The sequence below is a fragment of the Macaca thibetana genome, chromosome X (genome assembly GCF_024542745.1).
Source record: "Macaca thibetana thibetana isolate TM-01 chromosome X, ASM2454274v1, whole genome shotgun sequence".
NCBI lineage: Eukaryota > Metazoa > Chordata > Mammalia > Primates > Cercopithecidae > Macaca > Macaca thibetana.
Window position 1 is genome coordinate 71646909 of NC_065598.1, and position 25670 is coordinate 71672578.

Genomic DNA, 25670 nt, shown 5'->3' on the forward strand with positions numbered 1-25670 from the left:
TATACCTAGCAAACTGAAAAGCAATTTTTTTTTTTTGTAGAGATGAGGTCTTGCTATGTTGCCCAGGCTGGTCTAAAATTCCTGGCCTCCAGTGATGCTCCTGCCTCAGCCTCCCAAAGTGCTGGGATTATGGGCATGAGCCACCACACCCGGCCTAATCCTTTTAAACTTTATATGTGATGACTATGTGACCGCATAGGCAAAAGTGCTTGACTGTCATTACTACTAGGTATTTCCATTTGCTGGTCTTATGAATGTTATATTTGTATTTGAGTTCAACTGATTACCCTTCTAAACCAACCTTTGTATAGCAAAATCACTTGCCTGTGATTAGAACCTATACCTGTTATGTGGGGTTTTTTCCATTCAGCAAACTTAATTGTTTTGCATAAGATTTATATTTTTTTGCATAAGTGGTAGAAGCTCCACTTGTTTGCACTGAATACATATAGTTTCATTTTTAACATATAAACATTCACTTTTCTCTTTTGGTTATGAAGTTCTGTTTGTGAACAATTAAATGCCTCAAGTAAACTAGGAACTCCTTTTTTCTAGGAGGTAGCTCTTAAGCATTGATAGCATTTCAGGACATTTCAGGACAATGATGTTCAAGTTTTAAAATCTGCTAAAGACAATGGACTTTTAAGGTGCAGTTTCTTCTGTTTCAGTTCAGCTTCTTCCCTAAAGACACAAGCATGGTCCTTGCACCCTTAGTATATACCAGATGACTTGTGGTGATGTACAGCATTGTTTATAACCTTAATAGCCATTTGTTGATTTTCATATATATTAGAAAGATACTTGTTTTATATTTACCCTAGTGATATAGTTTTCTCTTAAAATAAATTTAAATGAAAACAATAAATTTAAGAAAAATCTTAAGTAAATGCTAGTATTGGTAGAATTCTGATATGGCCTAAAATCTTGAAGATGGCACGAGAATGACTGCCTTTTGGCAAACACCCCCTTAAAGGAATTCAGAGTCAAAAATAGCTCTGTGTTCAGAAACCAACGGTGGTAGTGCTAGTTATTGTTACCTGGGAGAGGGGGAACGATATACAACTTTTTCACTGCTTGCAGCAATATCTTTGCTGTTGAGAAGTCATTGTTGAGCTAAGTGATGTCCCCTGATGCTACCTTGACCTAAAAGGAGACTTTTTGATCTACAGCCTTTATTCTTCCAGAAAGCTTTTGCATTTTCTCAGACAAAAGTCACAAATTTAGGTGATTTAAAGGCCTCTTTAAAATAATAGAGATAAAAATATTCCTGATATTAAAAAAGCTCAGGGAACTGCTCAACAAAATGCTTTATTTCCTGTAATCACGGAAGCATGACAGCTCTAAAACTTGTAAACCAGCAATAAAATTAGCTTATTCTAGTTTCATTAACCAGCCCTTAACCTGGTTTCATTAACTTCCACTAAGTATGAAATATGAGCATATCAGAAATAAAAACTGTCAGCTTCAGAATAATTATTTTCCTCTTCCTTCCTTTTTGTATTAATAACAGTGACAAACTATACTTTGGCCTTTTCTTGGACTTTCTCTCTGTTTCCCCTAATATTTTTTCTTTCTTTTTTCTTCTTCAAGGTGAGGCAATGGAACAAGGTTTACGAGACTGCTGTCGATCCATACGAATTGGAAAGATCCTGATTCAGAGTGATGAGGAGACACAAAGAGCTAAAGTATATTATGCCAAATTCCCCCCAGACATTTACCGGAGAAAAGTCCTTCTGATGTATCCAATTCTCAGTGAGTGGCTTCCGTTTATTTGTAACCTTTGGTTAGGGTTTAAATTCAACTTAGTGCCTGCCTCCTAGGTACCCTTATATAAAACGCAAAAATAGTTTCTAAATGTGTTTTTCTCAGTTGGGAAAACTGCCCCGGGCAGTTCACTGGAGAGGTTTTATTGCATAATAAGAGAATATACAGTAGTCAGACCTTATTAGCCCCAACAAGCTTCTGTCTTGAATACGTTGAAACAAATGATTTAATGAGGCAAAATATATGGAATTCAGAAAATATATCGAAACATATCTCCTCTTTAGCCTAATGAGTACAGCAGTGATTTTCCTCAATAATTTATTCTCTCTGGAGGTAATATTTTTTCCTGCTCTTCTGTTCTCTTTCTTAAGCTTACTCAGACCACACTTGGCATGGTCTTTAAGGGAGGTGAGAGGGAATATGTTAAATTTGATAGCTCATATGCTAAATGAATTTAGGGCTTGGTATTTGATAACTCAAAAGTGTATGTGTCATGTTCATTATTGAAAATAGCACGGATAAAGAACAAGTACCTTCAAATGAAGTGGTTTCTTATGTTAGATTGCTATATTGCCCTTGCTTCAAAGACATTTTGTGGCCGGGTGCTGTGGCTCACACCTGTAATCCCAGCACTTTGGGAGGTCGAGGTGGAAGGATCGCTTGAGCCCAGGAGTTTATGACCAGCCTGGGCAACATATGCAGACCCCATTTCTGCAATAAATAGAAAAGTAGCTGGGTATGGTGGCATGTGCCTATAGTCCCAGCTACTTGGGAGGCTGAGGTGGGAGGATGGCTTGAACCTGGGAGGTCAAGGCTGCAATGGGCCAAGATCATGCCACTGCACTCCAGCCTGAGTGACAGAGTGAATCCCAGTCTCAAAAAAAAAAAAAAAAAAACAGACTTTTTAAAATTAATGTTCAGGTTGCTAATGCATTTGGTTATCTTTTGATTTCAGGCACTGGAAATACTGTAATTGAAGCTGTAAAGGTTCTTATAGAACATGGAGTTCAACCCAGTGTTATCATCCTACTCAGTCTGTTCTCCACTCCTCATGGTGAGTTCAGCATGAGGCAGTAACTAGGGCTCCAGATAGACCTGAGGTGGGTAAGTATGCGTTTTCTAGCTTCTAATCCGGAGGAAAAGTTTATCTGCTTTCACATTAAATCTGAATCTAATTTTGGTAATTATAACTTGTGTTTGTCATTTCTAAGCTGACTGATAACATTTTATACCATTCTAATGTTCAAATGCAAATGGAGGAGTATGAACTAACGCCATTTAAAAGAATTGCTGTTGTTTTCCTGGTTTGGCCTGCAAATGACTGAAAGGTTCCGGTTTCCCTGAGGCCTGAGAACTGCTCACAAAGAGCAAGAAATATAAGGTTCTAGCTAGCCCTGTAGTCTTACTGAAGTAATCTTTGCAGTGTGAAGTGAAGAGTGGAAGTTTTTCAAGTTAGACTTCTGCTCAAAGGGCAGAGAGAACTGTGTGTTCTCCATTTCCTGAAGGAGGTATACCTAACTTAAGATCCTAGTGTTTTTTGCCATACATTATAGAACAATTGAGAATATATTTTAAGAAAATAATTATAGGTGCATGTAGAAATTTAGCTTCTAGGATGTTTATTGTAGAGTTATTTGGTATAAGAAAAAATGTGAAAGTATACAAATGACTCACAATAAGGAAATGGTTAAATAAATAATATATATTCAAAGGATATACTATTATGTAACTGTTAGATCATGTTTTTGGAAAATATTGAATGGCATCCAAAAATGTACATGGTAAATGTAAAAAAGCAATATAAAAATAACATTAGAATAGGGTAAAGTGTTATCACCAAGCTTGGAGATGACTAGTACAAATTATGACTATTTTAATTACAAAAATCAGAGTTGGATTTAATATGGAACCTAATAAATCTTTCCTTAGCATGAGAGGCTAGACAGACAATGTTGTTTCAATTTTGGTTTCAAAATGCATACACAATGTTAATAGTGGTTATCTTAGGTTGGTGGGATTTTAAGTGCTTTTCATTTTATTTTTAAGCTTTAAATTGGTATTTTTCAAGTATTCTACAGTGAATTTGTATTTGCTTCATAATTTTTAAAAAGGGCAATGTATGGTTTCTCTAGTCAGGTGTTTTCTCATTTCCAAAATTTCTAAGTCTTAGCCAGTTCTGAAGAGGCTACAGTATATCTAGTTGGGAAAGCTGGTTTCAGTAGGTTATTGATAGGAATTATGGCCTGTTTGATTACTTTGCTGTTTCATAACCAACTATTACTTGTAGTTCAAATGTTGGTGGTAACAAAAGGTGATTTGCTTAATTATCATTTATATATATAACGCAGGTGGCATTGAAAAAATGGAGAGAATCCAATAATTATTAAAATTTTTGCCTTTGGGAATGGAAAAGCACTCGTTTTAGTTCTAATAGTATACATGAGAATGATGTACTATTCTTTGACATTTATAGCTGAAAAATTGTATTCTGTGGCAGGATTTGCTATGGATTTTTAGTTCGACAGGGTAATTAAAATAGTCATAATTTGTATTGGTCATCTCTAAGCTTGCTGATAACATTTTATGTGATTCTAATGCTGTTATTTATACAATTTTTACATTTTTACATTTACCATGTACATTTTTTGATGCCATTCAATATTTTCCAAAAACATGATTTAACAGTTATATCCTTTGAATATATGTTATTTATTTAACCATTTCCTTATTGTGAGTTATTTACATACTTTCACATTTTTTCTTATGCCAAATCACTCTACACTGAACATCCTAGTCCTTGTTTTCTTTCCCTACCTGTTCCTCTCTCGATAAGCTAGAGTCCTAACTTCTAAAAAGCTGGTGTGCTCTGACACATCAGCTTTTTCTGTGAAAAACAAGCATGCTATGAAACACTGCACTTGTTTCATAGTGTTTCAGTTGGGAAACCATTATCTTATATGTGATCCTTTTTAATTTTTTTTTTTTAATAGAGATGGGGTGTTGCCGTGTGGCCCAGGCTGGTCTCAAACTCCTGGCCTTGAGTGATACTTCTGCCTCAGCCTCCTAAAGCTCTGGGATTACAGGTTTGAGCCACTGTGCCTGGCCTGTGATCTTCGTTTTAAAAAGGACTGTATTCACTCTATTACAGTCACCTTTAAAATAAAACAAAATAAAAAATACTCTTCAGGGGGAAATTTCTGTAACTGAATAACTATATTTTTCAACTTGAGTATAAAATAATAATTCTAAGAATGTATTAGTGAGATGGAGGAGGCATAGTCTTGATTACTGTCAAAGCTTTTCAGACTTTATAAAAAGGAAGAGATTAACCAAGTCTGATTAGGTATTCAAAGATCATTGCTCTCTGTCTTCTGTCAATTTTAGACCTAGTGGCAATAACTACAAAATTCCTGAATTACAATTGGTGTTACCAAAACATCCTACCATAATAACTTTTTTTTTTTTTTTTTGAAGGTGCCAAATCAATCATTCAGGAGTTTCCAGAGATCACAATTTTAACTACTGAAGTTCATCCTGTTGCACCTACACATTTTGGACAGAAATACTTTGGAACAGACTAAGTTATTTAAGTAAAATAATCATCTTGTGTAATAGTACAATCATGTTTTGATTTTCTATTTGTTTTACTGATTCAATTGAGAGGCAGAGAAGAATGTGTTAAAATGCCTTTTAGTTTTGGAAGTGCGTATATTTGAGGTTATATCTCATTTAGTTATTTGTTTACTGTTGGTACCAAATTCAACAATGAAGTACATGCAACTCTTACAAAACATAAATTTTAATAATATTCTAATGCAAATTACTGAATCCTCAGTGCATTAAAATTATTTCGTAATTTATGAGCCTCTTAGTTTGGAGGTTGCTTGAAGCCACAAATAAAACTCAAATGAGAGTCAGTTCTTTGTCCCACTGTAGTTTGCATTTTCTTTAGTTTGGTTTTAGCTCTAGTAAGGCTTCATATATGTGGCTATTGCCACATTCCTGTACTGTTTTCTTTCGGATACTGGACATGCTAGTAACTTGGAGAGGAGAATAAAAGAATGTCTCCTGGAATTTTACATTCCCATTAATGTCCTCATTCAATTGGCAGACCTAGGATGTATGGTTAACTCTCAGGCCATTATGTTCTTCATGGCTCATTTCCCAAACTGCATTGTTGGTAGGTGCCTTGCTAAGCTGTAATGCAGTGAAGAAGATGGTGGGGCATTTTCAGTAATTGGAACTGTAATATTAATTTACAAGATTGAATCGGGGATGTCTGGAAGCTGACAAGGGAGAGCCAAGTACTGTTAATGCCATCAATCCTCTAGGAAGGAATTGGTGGTTTTTCTGAAGTGTGGGAGAAAGGGTGGTTTCTTGCTGGATTTCATGGCCAGTAAGTAAATTTAAATGCTTCATTTTTAATTTGGATGTTTCTGCTGGAGACCTTTGATTTGGAAATTAGTTATTTTGCATGTTTGTCAACTGTAGATGTATTAAAATAGAAAAAAAAAACCATGCTTTTAATAAAAACGCCTAAGTTTTGTATATGTTCATCTTTAGGCTTCTGAAAGGAGAGAAACCATTTTGGAAATCAATGTTGGTGTTCTGAAATCTGCTTGTAAAACTCTGATCTCATTTTATATTGATATTAAAACATTTTAACAGTGTTGGCTAGCTGATTACTTGATTAATTATACTCCCATGGCCCCATAGGCAGCTGTTGTGGGCCTCTGTTCAAGAGCACAGAAAAGAGCAGAAGGAAATGTCTTAGAAAGAACCAAAGCTGATGAAATCAGCAAAGACTGGGGAGAGGAAGGAAGCCTAGTGTAGACTGGATTATATTTTTCCTTTGGAGACTAGAATACTAGAAGAACTTCAGTATGTTTTTCCCTTTATTTTTGAAGACTGTCATGTAATACATTGAGATTAATAGATTACTCATATTATAGTTCTTCCATGGCAAATGTTGCTTTCAAGTTGTTATTGAAATTCTCATCTATACTCGTCAGTTAACTGTCTTGATACAGTGTGGATTTTGTTTACTCCTGACTAACAGAAGTTATAACTAAAGCCCATTAAAGCCAGAATTTCTATCTCCCTCTCCCAGCACAGATGTGAACCAGCAAATTTAGATGGAGAACAGATATGCTTGAGATTGGTGCATCAAACTAGTTGAAAAGATGACACCTACCACTATAGGAGTTAATGCTTCTAAATTAGTGCTTATTTTAGGGCTTCAGTATTTCATTTGAGGTGACTTTCCAAAACAGCAGACAAATTTACATTCAAGTGTAGATATAAAACCATATTTTAAGCAAATTATTTTTGTATTACCAGCCATTTAGATTTAACATGTCTTTGTTCCTTGATTGATATTTAGTTGACTACATTTGGTTCCCACATGAAGAGCCTAGAATGAATAGTAGGAAGTATTCAATGAGGTCATAGTCCCCCCTGATGTTTGTCTTCTATCCCTTTCTAGATTTCAAGAAAATTATACCTATGGCTTTTGAAGTTTGTGTCTTTTTAGCAAATGAGGCATTATTTGTAGGGTTAATCACTTGCAGGACTCTTTGAGCATGGGACATTTTTAAGTATTCTAAATTTAACACAAGATTAACAGACTATTCAAAACAAGATTGTTTTTAAGTGATATGAACTTCAGAGCAGTATAAACTGTGTATATTCCTTACTGAAGAACACACCCTAGCACAATAAAAACAACACTCCAATAGTATATGCAGTGGTTCTCAAAACTTGAATGTGCATCAGAATCACCTAGAGGGCCACAGATTGCTGGGCTCCACCCTTAGAGTTTCTGATTCAGTAGGTCTCAGTTAGGGTCCAAGGATTTGCATTTCTAACAAGTTCCCATGAGATGCTAATATTGTTTTGGAGACCACATTTTGATTTAAGATATTTCTTTCATAATAGAAGCATTTAATATTACAAGTTTTCCTATAAATATTGATTTAGCTGTACCTCACAAATTTTGATATAGTATGTTTCATTTTCATTTATATAAAAATAATTGCTCACTTTTCTTTTCATTTCTTCTTTGACCCAGGGTTATTTAGAAACATGTCATTTAATTTCCAAATATGGGATTTTCCAGATTTCTTTCTGTTACTGCTTCCTAATTTAATCCCATTGTGGTGACAGAATATACTTCTTATTATTTGAATCCTTTTAAATTTATGGAGACTTGTTTTATGGCCCAGAATATAGTCTCTTTTGGTAAATCTTCCATGCGTGGTTGAAAACTATGTTTTATCCTGCCGTTTTTGGATAGAGTGTTCTATGTCAATTAGGTTAAGTTGGTTGATAGTGTTCAAGTCTTCTACTTTACTGATTTTCTGTTTTTTTGTCTGCTCCTTCTGAGGCAACTTTACTATTTTCTGTCTACTTATTCTATCAATTGTTGGGAGAGGATTGATGAAATCTCTGACTAAAATTTATATTTGTTTGTTTCTCCTTTCAGTTCTATCAGTTTTTGCTTTATGTATTTTGAAGCTTTGTTGTTAGGAGTGTAAACTTTTAGGATTGTTAAGTTCTCTTGATAAGTTGACTCTTTATCATGAAATATTCCCTTTTATCCCTGTTATTATTCTTCCGAAATCTGCTTTGGCTGATGTTAATATAAATATTCTGGCTTTCTTTTGAATAATATTAACATGGCATATCTTTTTCCATCCTTTTACTTTTCTTTTTTTTTTTTTTTTTTTTGAGATGGAGTCTCATTCACTCTGTCACCCACGCTGGAGTGCAATGGTGTGATCTTGGCTCACTGCAACCTCTGCCTCCTGGGTTCAAGTGATGCTCCTGCCTCAGCCTCCCAAGTAGTTGGGACTACAGACATGTACCACCATGCCTGGCTACTTTGTGTATTCTTAGTAGAGATGAGGTTTCACCATGTTGGCCAGGCTGGACTCGAACTCCTGACCTCAAGTGATCTGTCCACCTCAACTTTTCAAAGTGCTGGCATTACAGGTGTGAGCCACCATGCCTGGCCTCATCCTTTTACTTTTAACTTATGTGTGGGGCTTTTTGAGACATGGTCTCATTACATCACCCCGGCCAGAATGCAATGTCATGATCATAGCTCACTGTAACCTTGAACTCCTAGGCTAAAGTGATCCTCCTGCCCCAGCCTCCCAAGTAGCCAGGACTACAGGCATGCATCACTACACCTGGCTAATTTTTAATTTTTTTGTAGAGATGGGGTCTTTCTATGTTGCCCAGGCTGTTCTTGAACTCCTGGCATCAAGGGATCCTCCCACCTTAGCCTCCCAAAGCCATGAGATTACATGTTTGAGCCATCACACCCAGCCCTATTTGTGTTTTTATAGATTTTTCAAATTAAACATTTCAAAATTTTATTTCTAGAGACAGAGTCTTGCAATATTGCCCATGTTGGACTTCAACTCCTATTTCCTGAGTAGCCTGGGATGACAAGCATGTGCCACCACACCTGAATTGTTTTTATATTTAATCTGGGTTTCTTATAGGTAACCTAGAGTTGGGTCTTGTTTTTTGTTTGTTTGTTTTTTGTTTTTTGTTTTTTCCCAATTTGATGGTCTCTGCCTTCTAATCAGGATGTTTAGACCATTTTTATTTAATTTGATTATTGATATGATTGGTTTAAAATCTACCATCTTGCTATTTGCGTTCTATTTGTTCTTTATTCACTTTTTCCTCTTTTTCTACCTTCTTTTGCATTATTATTTATTATTCCATTTTATCTCTTTGGATTATATTAGATACAATGCTTTGTTCTTTTAGTGGTTCCTTTAGGGTTTATAGTATATAACTTTAATTTATCACAGCCCACTTCAAGTGTAAGATAAGAACTTAATGTACTTCTATTCCTCCACTCAAGTCTTTTTCCTATTATTGTCATATGTTTTACTTCTACACGTGTTAAACCTTATAATACATTGTGGGATTTTGTTTGTTTTCAATACTTTTAAAGTGATATAATAAAAAGAAATAAGAAAAAAGGTCTTTTCATTTTATATTTTTTAAAATATACTTTAAGTTCTAGGATACATGTGCAGAACGTGCAGGTTTATTACATAGGTATACATGTGCCATGGTGGATTGCTGCACCCATCAACCTGTCATCTAGGTTTTAAGCCCCACATGTATTAGGCATTTGTCCTAAAACTATCCTTTCCCTTGCTCCCCATGCCCCAACAGGCCCAGTGTGTGATGATACCCTCCCTATGTCCATGTGTTCTCATCTTTTAACTCCCACTTATGAGTGATAACGTGTGGTGTCTGGTTTTCTATTCCTGTGTCAGTTTGCTGAGAATGATGGCTTCTAGCTTCATCCATGTCCCTGCAAAGGACACGAACTCATTCTTTTTTATGGCTGCAGAGTATTCCATGGTATATATGTGCCACATTGTCTTTATCCAGTCTATCATTGATGGGCATTTGGGTTGGTTCCAAGTCTTTGCTATTGTAAACAGTGCTGTAATAAACATACGTGTGCATGTGTCTTTATAGTAGAATGATTTATAATCCTTTGGGTATATACCCAGTAATGGGATTGCTGGGTCAAATGGTATTTCTGGTTCTAGATCCTTGAGGAATCACCACACTGTCTTTCACAATGGTTGAACTAATTTATACTCCCACCAACAGTGTAAAAGCGTTCCTATTTCTCCACATCCTCTCCAGCATTTGTTGTTTCCTGACTTTTTAATGATTGCCATTCTAATTGGTGTGAGATAGTATCACATTGTGGTTTTGATTTGCATTTCTGTAATGACCAGTGATGATGAGCTTTTTTTCCAATGTTTGCTGGCTGCATAAATGTCTTCTTTTGAGAAGTGTCTGTTAATATCCTTTGCCCACTTTTTCATGGGGCTATTTTTTTTTCTTGTAAATTTGTTTAAGTTCCTTCTAGATTCTGGATATTAGACATTTGACAGATAGATAGATTGCAAAAATTTTTGCCCATTCGAAAGATAGCCTGTTCACTCTAATGACAGTTTTTTTTTTTGTTTGTTTCTTTTGCTGTGCAGAAGCTCTTTAGTTGAATTAGATCCCATTTGCCAATTTTGGCTTTTGTTGCCATTGCTTTTGGTATTTTAGTCATGAAGTCCTTGCCCATGCCTATGTCCTGAATGGTATTACCTAGGTTTTCTTCTAGGGTTTTTATGGTTTTAGGTCTTACATTTTAGTCTTTGATCCATCTTGAGTTAATTTTTATATAAGGTGTAAGGAATGGGTCCAGTTTCAGTTTTCTGCATATGGCTAGCCAGTTTTCCTAACACCATTTATTAAATAGGGAATCCATTCCCCGTTGCTTATTTTTGTCAGGTTTGTCAAAGATCTGATGGTTGTAGATGTGTGGTATTATTTCTGAAGTCTCTGTTCTGTTCCATTGGTCTATATGTCTGTTTTGCTACCAGTACCATGCTGTTTTGGTTACTGTAGCCTTGTAGAATAGTTTGAAGTCAGGTAGGGTGATGCTTCCAGCTTTGTTCTTTTTGGTTAGGATTGTCTTGGCTATACAGGCTCTTTTTTGGTTCACATGAAATTTAGTTTTTTCTAATTCTGTGAAGAAAGTCAATGGTAGCTCGATGGGGAGAGCATTGAATCTATAAATTACTTTGGGTAGTATGGCCATTTTCACGATATTGATTCTTCCTATCCATGAGCATGGAATGTTCTTCCATTTGTTTGTGTCCTCTCTTATTTCCATGAGCAGTGGTTTGTAGTTCTCCTTGAGGAAGTCCTCTACGTCCCATTAAGTTATATTCTTTTATTCTCTTTGTAGCAATAGTGAATGGGAGTTCACTCATGATTTGGCTCTCTGTTTGTCTGTTATTGGTGTACAGGAATGCTTGTGATTTTTGTACATTGATTTTGTATCCTGAGACTTTGCTGAAGTTGCTTATCAGGTTAAGGAGTTTTTGGGCTGAGACGATGGGATTTTCTAAATACACAATCATGTCATCTGCAAACAGAAACAATTTGACTTCCTGTGTTCCTATTTGAATACCCTTTATTTCTTTCTCCTGCCTGATTGCCCTGGCCAGAACTTCCAATACGATGTTGAATAGGAGTGGTGAGAGAGGGCATCCCTGTCTTGTGCCAGATTTCAAAGGGAATGCTTCCAGTTTTTGCCCATTCAGTATGATATTGGCTGTGGGTTTGTCATAAATGGCTCTTATTATTTTGAGATACGTTCCATCAATACCGAATTTATTGAGAGTTTTTAGCATGAAGGGCTGTTGAATTTTGTCAAAGGCCTTTTCTGCATCTATTGAGATAATCATGTGGTTCTTGTCTTTGGTTCTGTTTATATGCTGGATTATGTTTATTGATTTGTGTGTGTTGAACCAGCCTTGCATCCGAGGGATGAAGCCCACTTGATCATGGTGGATAAACTTTTTGATGTGCTGCTGGATTCAGTTTGCCAGTATTTTATTGAGGATTTTTGCATCGATGTTCATCAGGGATATTGGTCTAAAATTCTCTTTTTTGGTTGTGTCTCTGCCAGGCTTTGGTATCAGGATGATGTTGGCCTCATAAAATGAGTTAGGGAGGATTCCCTCTTTTTCTATTGATTGCAATAGTTTCAGAAGAAATGGTACCAGCTTTTCCTTGTACCTCTGGTAGAATTCGGCTATTAATCCGTCTAGTCCTGGACTTTTTTTGTTTGGTAGGCTATTAATTGTTGCCTCAATTTCAGAGCCTATTATTGGTCTATTCAGGGATTCCACTTCTTCCTGGTTTAGTCTTGGGAGGGTGTATATGGCTGGGAATTTATCCATTTCTTGTAGATTTTCTAGTTTATTTGCGTAGAGGTGTTTATAGTATTCTCTGATGGTAGTTTGTATTTCTGTGGGATTGGTGGTGATATCCCCTTTATCATTTTTTATTGTGTCTATTTGATTCTTCTCTCTTTTCTCCTTTATTAGTCTTACTAGCAGTCTATCAATTGTGTTGATCTTTTCAAAACCCAGCTCCTGGATGCGTTGAGTTTTTGAAGAGTTTTTTGTGTCTCTATCTCCTTCAGTTTTTCTCTGATCTTGGTTATTTCTTGCCTTCTGCTAGCTTTTGAATGTGTTTGCTCTTGCTCCTCTAGTTCTTTTAAAAACCAGCTCCTGGATACATTGATTTTTTTGAACAGTTTTTTGTGTGTCCATCTTCTTCAGTTCTGCTCTGATCTTAGTTATTTCTTGTCTTTTGCTAGGTTTTGAATTAGTTTGCTCTTGCTTCTCTAGGTCTTTTTATTGTGATGTTAGGGTGTCGATTGTAGGTCTTTTCTGCTTTCTCCTGTGGGCATTTACTGCTATATAATTCCCGCTAAACACTGCTTTAGCTGTATCCCAGGGATTCTGGTACGTTGTGTCTTTGTTCTCATTGGTTTCAAGGAACTTATTTATTTCTGCCTTAATTTCGTTATTTTCCCAGTAGCCATTTAGTATCAGGTCGTTCCGTTTCTATGTACTTGTGTGGTTTTGAGTGATTTTTTTTTTTTTTGAGATGGAGTCTCGCTCTGTTGCCCAGACTAGAGTACAGTGGTGTGATCTTGGCTCACTGCAAGCTCCGCCTCCCAGTTCATGCCATTCTCGTGCCTCAGCCTCCCGAGTAGAGTAGTTGGGACTACAGGTGCCTGCCACCATGACTGGTTAATTTTTTTGTATGTTTGGTAGGGACGGGGTTTCACCTTGTTAGCCAGGATGGACATGATCTCCTGACCTCATGATCCGCCCGCCTCGGCCTCCCAAAGTGCTGTTGAGTGATCTTCTTAATCCTGAATTCTTATTTGATTGCACTGTGGTCTGGAGAGGCTGGTTTTTATGATTTTTGTTCTTTTGCATTTGCTGAGGAGTGTTTTACTTCCAATTATGTGGTCAATTTTAGAATAAGTGCTATGTGGTGCTGAGAAGAATGTTTATTCTGTTGATTTGGGGGTGGAGAGTTCTGTAGATGTCTATTAGGTCTGCTTGGTGCCCAGCTGAGTTCAAGTCCTGAATATCCTTGTTAATTTTCTGTCTCGTGATCTGTCTAATATTGACAGTGGTGTGTTAAAGTCTCCCACTATTATTGTGTGGGAGTCTAGGTCTCTTTGTAGGTCTCAAAGAACTTGCTTTATGAATCTGGGTGCTCCTGTATTGGGAGCATATACATTTAGAATAGTTAACTCTTCTTGTTGCATTGATCTCTTTACCATTAGGTAATGTCCTTCTTTGTCTTTTTTGATCTGTGTTGGTTTAAAGTCTGTTTTATCAGAGACTAGGTTTGTAAACCCCCCCTGCTTTTTAATTTTTTTTGCTTTCCATTTGCTTCATAAATATTCCTGTATCCCTTTATTTTGAATCTATGTGTGTCTCTGCATGTGAGATGGGTGTCCTGAATACAGCACACCAATGAGTCTTGACTGTTTATCCAATTTGCCTGTCTGTGTCTTTCATTTGGGGCATTTAACCCATTTACATAAGGTCAATATTGTTATATGTGAATTTGATCCCGTCATCATGATGCTAGCTGGTTATTTTGCACATTACTTGATGCAGTTTCTTCATAGTGTCGTTTTTCTTTGTATTTTGGTATGTTTTTGCAGTGGCTGGTACCAGTTTTTCCTTTCTATATTTAGTATTTCCTTTGGGATCTCTTGTAAAGCAGGCCTGGTGGTGACAAAATCCCTCAGCATTTGCTTGTCTGGAAAGGATATTATTTCTCATTTGCTTGTGAAGCTTAGTTTGGCTGGATATGAAATTCTGGGTTGAAATTCTTTTCTTTAAGAATGTTGAATATTGGCCCCCACACTCTTCTGGCTTGTAGGGTTTCTGCAGAGACATCCATTATAAGTCTGATGGCCTTCCCTTTGTAGGTAATCTGACCTTTCTAACTGGTTGCCCTTAACATTTTTTTCTTCATTTCTACCTTGGTGCATCTGACGATTATGTTTTGGGATTGCACTTCTCGAAGAGTGTCTTAGTTGTGTTATCTGTATTTCCTGAATTTGAATGTTGGCCTGTCTTGCTAGATTTGGATCATTCTCCTGGATATTATTATGAAGTGTGTTTTCCAACTTGGTTCCATTCTCCCCCTCATTTTCAGGTACACCAATCAATCATAGGTTTGGTCTTTTCACATAGTCCCATATTTCTTTGAGGCTTTGTTTGTTCCTTTTCATTATTTTTTTTCTCTAATCTTGTCTTCACGCTTTATTTCATTAAGTTGTTCTTCAATCTTTGATATCCTTTCTTTCGCTTGATCGATTTGGCTATTGATACTTGTGTATGCTTCACGAAGTTCTTGTAATGTGTTTTTCAGCTCCATCAGATCATTTTTGTTTTTCTCTAAACTGGTTATTCTAGTAGCAGTTCCTGTAACTTTTTATCAAGGTTCTTAGCTTCCTTGCATTGGGTTAGAACATCCTCCTTTAGCTGCAATAGTTTGTTATTATCAACCTTCTCAAGTCTACTTCTGTCAGTTCATCAAACTCATTCTCCATCCAGTTTTGTGCCCTTGCGCATGGAGTTGTGATCCTTTGGAGGAGAAGAGGCATTCCAGTTTTTGGAATTTTCAGCAGTTTTGTGCTGTTTTTTCTCATCTTGTTGGATGTATGTACCTTTGATCTTTGATACTGATGACCTTTGGATGAGGTTTTTGCGTGGGTGTCCTTTTTTTGATGTTTATGTTATTGCTTACTGTTTGCTATTTTTCCTTCTAACCATCACACCCCTCTTCTGCAGATCTGCTGGAGTTTGCTGGAGGTCCATTCCAGACCCTGTTTGCCTGGGTATCACCAGCAGAGGCTGCAGAACAGCAAAGATTGTTGCCTGCTTTTTTTTTTTTCTGGAAGCTTCATCCCAGTGGGGCACCTGCCAGATGCCAGTCAGAGCGTTCCTGTGTGAGGTGTCTGTAGACCCCTGCTGGGAGGTATCTCCCAGTCAGGAGACATGAAGGTCAGGGGCCCACTTGAGGGGCAGTCTATCCCTTTGCAGAGCTCGAGCACTATGCTGGGAGATCTGCTATTCTGTTCAGAGCTGGCAGGCAGGAGCATTTAGTCTGTTGAAGCTGTGCCAACAGCCGCCCCTTCCCCTAGGTGCTCTGTCCCAGGGAGATGGGAATTTTATCTATAAGCCCCTGACTGGGGCTGCTGCCTTTCTTTTAGACATGCTCTGCCCAGTGAGGAGGAATCTAGAGAGGCAGTTTGGCCACAGTGAGTTTGCCGCGCTGTGGTAGCTTCCACCCATTCCGAACTTCCTGGCAGCTTCATTTACACTATGAGGGAAAACAGCCTATTCAAGCCTCAGTAATGATTAACTCCCTTCTCCTCACCAAGCTCAAGCGCTCCAGGTTGAGTTCAGACTGCCCTGCTGGCAGCGAGAATTTCAAGTCTGTGGGTCTTAGCTTGCTGGGCTTCATGGAGGTGGGACCTGCTAAGCAAGACCACGTGGCTCCCTGACTTCAGCCCTCTTTCCAGGGGAGTGAATGGTTCTGTCTCCCTGGGCTTCCAGGTGCCACTGGGGTATAAAATAAAACTCCTGCAGCTAGCTCGGTGTCTTCCCAAACAGCTGTCCAGTTTTGTGGTTACAACTCAGGGCCCCGGTGGTGTGGGGACACGAGGGAATCTCCTTGTTTGCGGGTTGCAAAAACCGTGAGAAAAGTGTAGTTATCTGGACCAGATAGCACAATTTCTCACGGCTTCCCTTAAGGGAAAGTTCGTGGCCCCTTGCACTTCCCAGGTGAGGCAACGCTCCACCCTGCCTCTGCTTGCCCTCCGTGGGCTGTACCCACTGTCTAACCAGTCCCAATGAGATGAACCAGATACCTCAGTTGGAAATGCAGAAATCACCCACCTTCTGTGTTGTACTCACTGGGAGCTGCAGACCAGAGCTGTTCCTATTGAGTCATCTTGCTAGAGCTCAAAAGCTCTTTTTTATTTACCTACATATTTACCACTTTTGGTGTTTTCTGTTTGTGTAGATTTAGATTTCCATTAGGTATTATTTTTCTTATACCTGAAGGACTTCCTATTTCTTGTAGTGCACATCTCCCAGTAATGAATTATTTCAGCTTTTGTGTGTCTGAAAAGTTGCAAAAGTTCACCTATACTTTTGAAAGACATTTCACTGTTACAGAATCCTAGGTTGGCAGCATTTTTTCTTTCAGTACTTTAAAAATGTTTCTTCACTGTCTTTATTGGATTTCTTTGATGAGAAATCTGCTGTTATTCTTCCATTTGTACTTAATATAATTACTGACTACGTAGGATTTACATCTGCCATTTTGCTATTTGTTTTCTATATGTCTTTTATTTCCATTACTGCCTTGTTTTATGTTATTTAGATTATTTTCTGTTGTACCTGTTTTGGAGATCCCCAAGACCAACTCTAGGACTCATAGTACCCAGAAGTCATTATATTCATGGTTATAGCTTATTACAGCAAAAAGATGCAAGGCAATATCAGCACAGGGAATAGGCAAATGTGGCACAGTCTGGAGGAAACCAGGCAGGTGCAAGCTTCCAAGAGTACTTTTCCAGTGGAATTGTATAGGATTCATTTAATTCCTCTATCTACAATTTGCAGGAACACGTGTGAAGTGTGGTTTACCTGAGAGCTCATTTTAGCCTAATATTCAAGTTTTTTTAGTGGGGTTTGGTCACATAGGCACACAGTGCCTGCATGGTTGACTCCAGTTACCAAAACAGACCACCAGAAAGAAAACAGGTGTTCCCCATAAGTCACATTATTTTCAGGCTATGTTTTTTTAAAAAATTTTTTTTTTAGTTTGAATATATTTTGGTGTACAAGTCATTGCTGGTTACATGGATAAATTGTATAGTGTTGAAGTCTGAGATTTTAGTAAACCCATCATTCGAGTAGTGTACATTGTACTGAATATGTAGTTTTTTAAAATCCCTTACTCCCCTTCCACCTTTCCCCTTCTGAGTCTCCAAAGTCCATTATTCCACTGTGTATGCCTTTGCATACCCATAGCTTAGCTCCCACTTATAACTGAGAACATACAGTTTTGGGTTTTCTATTCCTGAGTTATTTCACTTAGAATAATGGCCTCTGGCTCCATTCAAGTTGCTGCAACAGACATTATTTCATTCTTTTTTATGGCTGAGTAGTATTCCATGGTGTTGTATATGTAACACTTTTTTTTTTTTTGAGACAGGGTCTCACTCTTGCCCAGGCTGGAGTGCTGTGGCATGATCAGGCCTCACTGCAGCCACTATCCCCCATAAAGTGATCATCCTGCCTCAGACCCCAGAGTAGCATGCGCCTCACACCTGGCTAATTTTTTTTTTTTTTTTGGAATTTTAGTAGAAATGAGGTCTCACTATGTTGCCTAGGCTAGTCTTGAACTCCTGGACTCAAGTGATCCTCCCACCTTGCCCTTCAAAAGTTCTGGGATTACAGATATGAGCCACTGCACCTAGCCTACTACATTTTCTTGATCCACTCATTGGTGGATGGACATTCAGGTTGGTTCCATAGTTTTGCAGTTGTGAATTTTGCTACAATAAACATATGCATACAAGTGTATTTTTGATATAATTAATTCTTTTTCTTTGGGTAGATACACAGTAGTGGGATCGCTTCACTGAATGGTAGATCTACTACTTTTAGTTCTTTAAGAAATCTCGGCTTTTTTCCGAGGAAGCTGGTGTTGCCGAGATTGCCAAAATGCTTTGGAGTTTTTAACTGAATCTAAGAAAAGTCCAAAATAGATTTGAGACTGTAAAAACAGAAACTGCAGCAAGGGGGATTCAGTGCCAATGCATCAACAAAAAAGACAGCCAGAGTTAGTGGAAGGAAATCTTTCTGTTTTCGTGTTCCCCACGGAGCTCATATTTTATGCAGATGATCAGTCAACACATAAGCAAGTGTTGACACTGTACAATCCCTATGAGTTTGCCTTAAAGTTCAAAGTTTTGTGTACTACTCCAAATAAGTATGTTGTCGTTGATGCTGCAGATGCAGTAAAGCCTCAGTGTTGTGTGGATATTGTGATTCGTCATAGAGATGTTCAATCCTGTCACTATGGTGTAATAGACAAATTTCGTCTTCAAGTTTCTGAGCAAAGCCAGAGGAAGGCTTTGGGAAGAAAAGAGGTTGTTGCTACTCTTCTCCCATCAGCAAAAGAACAACAAAAGGAAGAAGAGGAAAAAAGAATAAAGGAACATTTAACTGAAAGTTTATTTTTTTGAGCAGTCATTTCAACCAGAAAACAGAGCTGTCTCCTCAGGACCTAGTTTACTAACTGTCTTCCTGGGAGTGGTGTGCATTGCAGCCCTGATGCTGCCTACAATGGGGGATGTGGAATCGCTGGTGCCTCTCTACCTCCACTTAAGTGTGAATCCAAAATTAGTGGCTGCTTATATCGTAGGTCTTATCACAATGGCCATACTTAGAACATGAGCAAGGATTTCAGTTGACTTCTGAAGTAACTCTATCTTGAAAATATGAATGTGGACTGCCTTTTATCTCTATTTCACTCCATTAACATGCTACAAACTATTGAATGATTTCAAGTAATTGCAGATGTATAATATATATTTTAAATTATAATTTAATTTGAAGGACTGCAGAACATTATTTTACAGACAGCAAGGATGCTTCTGAGTGACACCTAGGAAATTATTTGAAGAAATTCTTTTTATACCTATACCTGTTGTGCAAGAGACTTTAAAACATTTGTTATTTGCTCACCTTTTTTTTCCAGTTCACTTTGATTGCTAGGGGTCATGTATGCTTCAAAGTTACAGGACTAAAAGAGCAAAGTGACCGTCTTAAAACTAAAATGACATTTATTCCCTAGCTACAAACATCAGCGTTATTATGTTAATCATACCTTACCCTCTATCATTATAAGCGGTTGCCATGGTGTTTCTAAAAGTAAGTGTTTTACCATTTATGTGTAGAGGGGAACAAAGCATAAAGTACTAAGGGATCATGCTTATCCTAGGGTCTCACAGAAGACAGGACATATTAATTTTGTGAATTACAGAATGGGTTGTGGTCCAGACACCAAGAATCATAGGGGTTTTTTAAAGAAACCTAATGGAAGTAGGGTGACCTCTCTCTTTGGCCTAAGAGTTCTAAAGGAAGGTAGGCATCTGTTTAATTAGTTGGTTCAATCTGGCTTTACCTGTGGTTAATGCTTTGTGTTAACAGGAAGGAAAAATCACTTTATCTTTTCTTTTAAGCCCCTTCCCCGCCTGACTTGCCCAGACTGGGATTACCAGATACCAGGTGATTTATGTGGAGATGATTTTTCACCTTTAAACTCTAAGCCAAGTGTAGGAAACTCTTCATAGCTGTGTCGATTTTATATCAGTCACTGAGACTTTTTTTTAAGTTTTTATTTATTATTAAGACAACTTTGCCAAAAAAAATCCCCTAAGCACAACTATTTACATTTCTTTATAGCCTCTTCTGATGTCTAACACATATATGCAGTTTTAACTGTTACTGTCACAGTAACTGATCTTTTGTCTAACGATTTTTACCTGAAAGCACAATGCATTAAGAGTCTCTTGAAAATCATCTTTCAGATCTTTTTACAGAATGAATTTATGCACTGCTACAAACACAAATGTATGCCTGAGGTTGGTTTTTGCAGAAAATTGTCTCCGCTTCTAAAAACTTCTATGTCTAGTCTTCCATAGGAAATCCTCACTGTTTAACCATGTGAGGAGCCTAAGTCATTAAACGGATCATATCTGTACATTGTGTAATGAATGAAAAGCACATAAATGTAATCTACTTTGAACTTTGTAAAAATTATGTGTGGAGGCTATTCTTATTTATCCATCTCAAGTCCTGTGTGTGCACGTGTGCACAAGTGCACATACGTTATGTATGTGTGTATAATAACACATTGTAAAGAACAGAAATTACTTTAAAAAATAAACAGAAATGGAGACCTGAAAAAAAAAAAAAAGAAATCTCCATACTATTTTCCATAGAGGTTGTACTAATTTACATTGTGACCAGCAGTGTTTAAGCATTCCCTCTTCACCACATCCACATCCACATCTGTTATTTTTTTGACGTTTTAATAATGGCCTTTCCTGTAGGGGTAAGGTGGTATCAGATTGTGGTTTTAATTTGCTTTTTCCTGATGATTAGTGATGTTGAGTATTTTTTCTTGTTTGTTCGCCATTTGTATGTCTTCTTTTGAAAAATGTCTATTCATGTCATATGCCCACTTTTTTTTTTTTTTTTTTTTTTTGAGACGGAGTCTTGCTCTGTAGCCCGGGCTGGAGTGCAGTGGCCGGATCTCAGCTCACTGCAAGCTCCGCCTCCCGGGTTTGCGCCATTCTCCTGCCTCAGCCTCCTGAGTAGCTGGGACTACAGGCGCCCGCCACCTCGCCCGGCTAGTTTTTTGTATTTTTAGTAGAGACGGGGTTTCACCGTGTTAGCCAGGATGGTCTCGATCTCCTGACCTCGTGATCCACCCATCTCGGCCTCCCAAAGTGCTGGGATTACAGGCTTGAGCCACCGTGCCCGGCATATGCCCACTTTTTGATGGGACTTTTTTTTTGCTGATTTGTTTGAGTTCCTTGTATATTCTGGATATTGGACCTTTGTTGGATGCATAGTTTGCAAATATTTTCTTTCATTCTGTTCATCGTCTGTGTACTCTATTTCTTTTGTTGTGCAGAAACTTTAGTTTAATTAGGTCCCATTTATTTATTTTTGTTTTTGTTGCATTTTCTTTTGAGGTCATATTTGTTGGGAACAGGCTGCAAAATCTGGCCATAAACTGGCCCCAAAACTGGCCATAAGCAAAATCTCTGCAGCACTGTGACATGCTCGTGATGGCCTTGACACCCACGCTGGAAGGTTGTCAGTTTACTGGAATGAGGGCAAGGAACACCTGGCCCACCCAGGGCAGAAAACCACTTAAGGCATTCTTAAACCACAAACAATAGCATGAGCGATCTGTACCTTAATTAAGGACATGTTCATGCTGCAGATAACTAGCCAGAGCCCATCCCTTTACCTCGGCCCATCCCTTTATTTCCCATAAGGAATACTTTTAGTTAATCTATAATCTATAGAAATAGGGGAGCTTGGAAGCATCAGTGTAACAATGGGACAAGTGTGGACTCTGGTTCGTTCCACCTTGGAACCTTTTCACACTAATGATGAGGAGGAAGGGAAGTATAACGAGTAACAGAAGAGGTGACAGAGCAGGTTTGTTTGCCAGCTAAAGCGGCAAAGGAGGGAGAGGTTCATCCTTACCCTTCTCCACCCCCTCCTTATTTTGAAGAAAAAGAGTGGTCTGGCCCTGCAGACCTTTCTTTTCTGGAGGATACTGGGTGAAAATAGTTTCCTCAGTGACTGTTCAAGCAGCGCCTTGAGCAACCACTCTCAGTTCTATTCAGGCAGGAATTCAGCAAACTAGATGAGGGGGTGATTTAGAGGCTTGGCAGTTCCCTGTTAGAATATACCACCCAGATCAACAGGGAAATATTATAGCTACATTTGAGCCTTTTCCTTTTAAAACTGGGAAACGCCATGAGGGGCCCATCCCAGACCCCATTCCAAACTGGGACATTTCTGGCTCAGGCCATTCCCTCACCCCTGTACAATGTCTGTCCCCTGCCACAGCCAGTAGTGCCGCAGTAGATTTATGCTGCAAAAAAGCTGTGAGCGTTCTTCCTGGGAACTCCCACAAAAAGTTCCAACAGGGGTCTGTGGATCTTTGCTAGCAGGGATGATGGGATTACTTCTAGGAAGGTCTAGTTTAAATTTAAAAGGGGTACAAATACAAACAGGAGTCATTGATTCAGATTACAATGGGGAAATTCAGATTGTTGTATCTACTTCTGTTCCCTGGAAAGCAGAGCCAGGGGAGCATATAGCACAGCTCCTGATTGTGCCGTATGTGGAAATGGGGAGAAGTGAAATTAAATGAACAGGAGGATTTGGAAGCACAAATAAACAAGGCAGAGCAGCTTATTGGGTGAATCAAACTACTGATAAATGTCCTACCTGTGAAATAACTATTCAGGGAAAGAAATTTAAAGGGTTGGTAAATACAGGAGCAGACATTTCAATTATTTCTCTACAGCACTGGCCGTCCACACGGCCAGTTCATCAACCCACTCAATTTAACATAGTTGGAGTTGGTAAAGCCCCTGAAGTATATCCAAGTAGTTATATTTTGCCTTGTGAAGGGCCCGATGAACAACCTGGGACTATTCAGCCAATTATAACTTCTGTACCTATAGATTTATGGGGAAGAGATTTATTACAATGCTCAGTTACGATTTCATACAGATGAACAACTGATGACAAAAACAAACAAGGGGGAGAAACAGGGATTACAGGACAGCCCATATATAATTGAATCTAACATTGTTAGCTTTAAATTTTTTGAGCCTCCCTAAAGGCCAGATGTTATCAGCAGCTGAACAGCATCTACAGAAACAAGCTGCAAAGACAAAAGCAGAACAACTGGTTTAGTAGAGAGATCCAATAACGAAAAGTTGGGAAATAGGTAAAATAATAACTTGGGGTAGAGGTTATGCTTGTGTTTCTCCAGGCCAAAATCAACAGCCGATTTGGATACCATCAAGAAACCTGAAAGCTTATCATGAGCCAGATGCCAAAGAAGAGATTCCAAGAGGATCCCGAGAACCCCCCAGTTGCAGTCATGTCGAGACTGAAGCTGATGAGGACCCCAACTGTCATGAACAACACCCGTCGAACACAGCCATCCACCTTGGGACAGATCAAGAAGCTGTCACAGATGGTGGAAGAAAACCTGAGGAAAGTGGGACAACCAGTCACAATGAGTAATTTAATGGTAGCTATGATAGCATATCATATCACCACTGCCATGAGTATTCCTTCAACAAGGGCTGACACAGAGATCAATTATACATATTGGGCATATTTATCAATCTTGGCTGGCAATAATGCCTGGATGTGATTACTCTATGACACAGTTACACATGCTTTCTGGTCTCAATATTTACCATAATAAATCTGCTCCTATAATTGAGGCATACCGCCCTCAAAAACCTATTTGTAAACAAATTTGAACTTGGCCAGAAAAAATGAACATACTTGTTTAGGAAGATTGCATTGCAGAACAGGCAGAGATGCTGCGCAATGATTCCTATGGAATCATTATTGATCGGTCCCCTAAGGGGATGTTTAGCTTGAATTGCATTTCTCAGTCTGTGTGTCACAGCCACACTGTGTTCAGCTGGTCTGAACAAAATGGTCAGATGGTACAAATGGTACAAAGTACAGCAAGAGTTCCTATTATCTAGAACCATGGTGGTATAGTGGCACCTCAACCTCAAATGATATAGCCCATTGTAAGAGCTAAACATAAGAATCTGTGGAAACTATTAATAGCTTTTAATAAAATCAAAATTTGGGAAAGAATAAAAAAGCATCTAGAAGGATACTCTGCAAACTTGTCTTTGGATATTGCAAAAAAAAAAAAAACAAAAAAAACAAAACCCAACAACAAACAACAAATATTTAAAGCATCCCAGGCACACCTGACCTTAATGCCAGGAACTGGAGTGCTTGAAGTAGCTGCAGACAGATTGGCAGCTACTAACCCATTAAAATGGATAACAACACTTAGAAGCTCTGTGATTTCAATGATAATTGTGCTTTTAATCTGTGTTGTTTGTTTTTATATAGTCTGCAGATGCAGATCCTGACTCCTGGGAGAAGTAGCTCACCATGACAAAGCTGCCTTTGCTTTTATCGCTTTGCAAAACAAAGAAAGGGGACATGTTGGGAACAGGCCCCAAAATCTGCCCATTAACTGGTCCCAAAACTAGCCATAAACAAAATCTCTGCAGCACTGTGACATGCTCTTGATGGCCTTGACACCCACGCTGGAAGGTTGTCGGTTTACCGGAATGAGGGCAAGGAACACCTGGCCCACCCATGGCAGAAAACTACTTAAGGCATTCTTAAACCACAAACAAAAGCATGAGTAATTTGTGCCTTAAGGACATGTTCATGCTGCAGATAACTAGCCAGAGCCCATCCCTTTACCTCGGCCCATTCTTTATTTCCCATAAGGACCCCTGATTTCCCACTCCACACTCTGTATTTCTCTGTGTGTATCTTTAATTCCTCTAGTGCCACTGGGTTAGGGTCTCCCCGACCAAGCTAGTCTCGGCACATATTCATAAATTCTTTGCCTGGGCCAATGTCCAGAAGAGTTTTTCATAGGTTTTCTCCTGGAATTTTAATGTTTCACATCTTAGATTTAAGTATTTGATCCATCTTGAGTTGATTTTTATATAAGGTGAGATATAGGGATCCAGTGTCATTCTTCTACATGTGGATATCCAGTTAACCCAGCACCATTTATTAAATAGTGTCTTTTTCTCAATTTATGTTTTTGTATGCTTTGTTGGAGATCTGTAGGTTGTAGGTGTTTGGCTTTATTTCTGGGTTCTCTATTCTGTTTCATTTCTGTATCTACTTTTATGCCAGTACTATGATGTTTTAGTAACTATAGTCTTGTAGTATAATTTGAAGTTAGGTAATGTGATGACTGCAGATTGGCTATTTTTGCTTAGAATTGTTTTGGCTATTTGTACTCTTTTGTGGTTCCCTATGAATTTTAGGATTAACTTTTTAAATCTTTAAAAAATAATGTTGGGATTTTGATAGGAATTGCATTGAATCTGTAGATTGCTTTGGGCTGTATTCTCATTTTCACTATATTAATTCTTTCAATCGATGAGCATGGGATGTGTTTTCATTTGTGTCATCTACGATTTCTTTTAGTACTTTTGTAGTTGTCATTGTAGAGATCTTTTACCTCATTGGTTAAGTATATTCCTAGTTTATTTATTTATTTATTTATTTAGCTATTGTAACAGGGATTGAGTTCCTGATTTCCTTCTCAAGTTGGTC

General features: G+C 38.1%; 2 protein-coding genes across 3 annotated transcripts in view; both read left to right on the plus strand.

The window, feature by feature from the left end:
• The window catches only part of UPRT (uracil phosphoribosyltransferase homolog), a 31059-nt gene extending 24625 nt beyond the window's left edge, over window positions 1-6434 (plus strand). For both annotated transcript variants that reach the window (XM_050776396.1, XM_050776397.1), the window contains exons 5-7: window positions 1591-1752; window positions 2720-2818; window positions 5239-6434. In XM_050776396.1, the coding sequence (XP_050632353.1) occupies window positions 1591-1752; window positions 2720-2818; window positions 5239-5345 (368 nt within the window). In that variant the 3' untranslated portion in view covers window positions 5346-6434. The remainder of the gene's footprint in view (window positions 1-1590; window positions 1753-2719; window positions 2819-5238) is intronic.
• Window positions 1-20984, plus strand: part of LOC126946291 (motile sperm domain-containing protein 1-like) — a 415617-nt gene extending 394633 nt beyond the window's left edge. The window contains 2 exon segments of the mRNA XM_050776434.1: window positions 12591-18955; window positions 18957-20984. Of these exon segments, the coding sequence (XP_050632391.1) occupies window positions 18533-18955; window positions 18957-19175 (642 nt within the window). The 5' untranslated portion in view covers window positions 12591-18532 and the 3' untranslated portion in view covers window positions 19176-20984.
• The last annotated feature ends 4686 nt before the right edge of the window (window positions 20985-25670 follow it).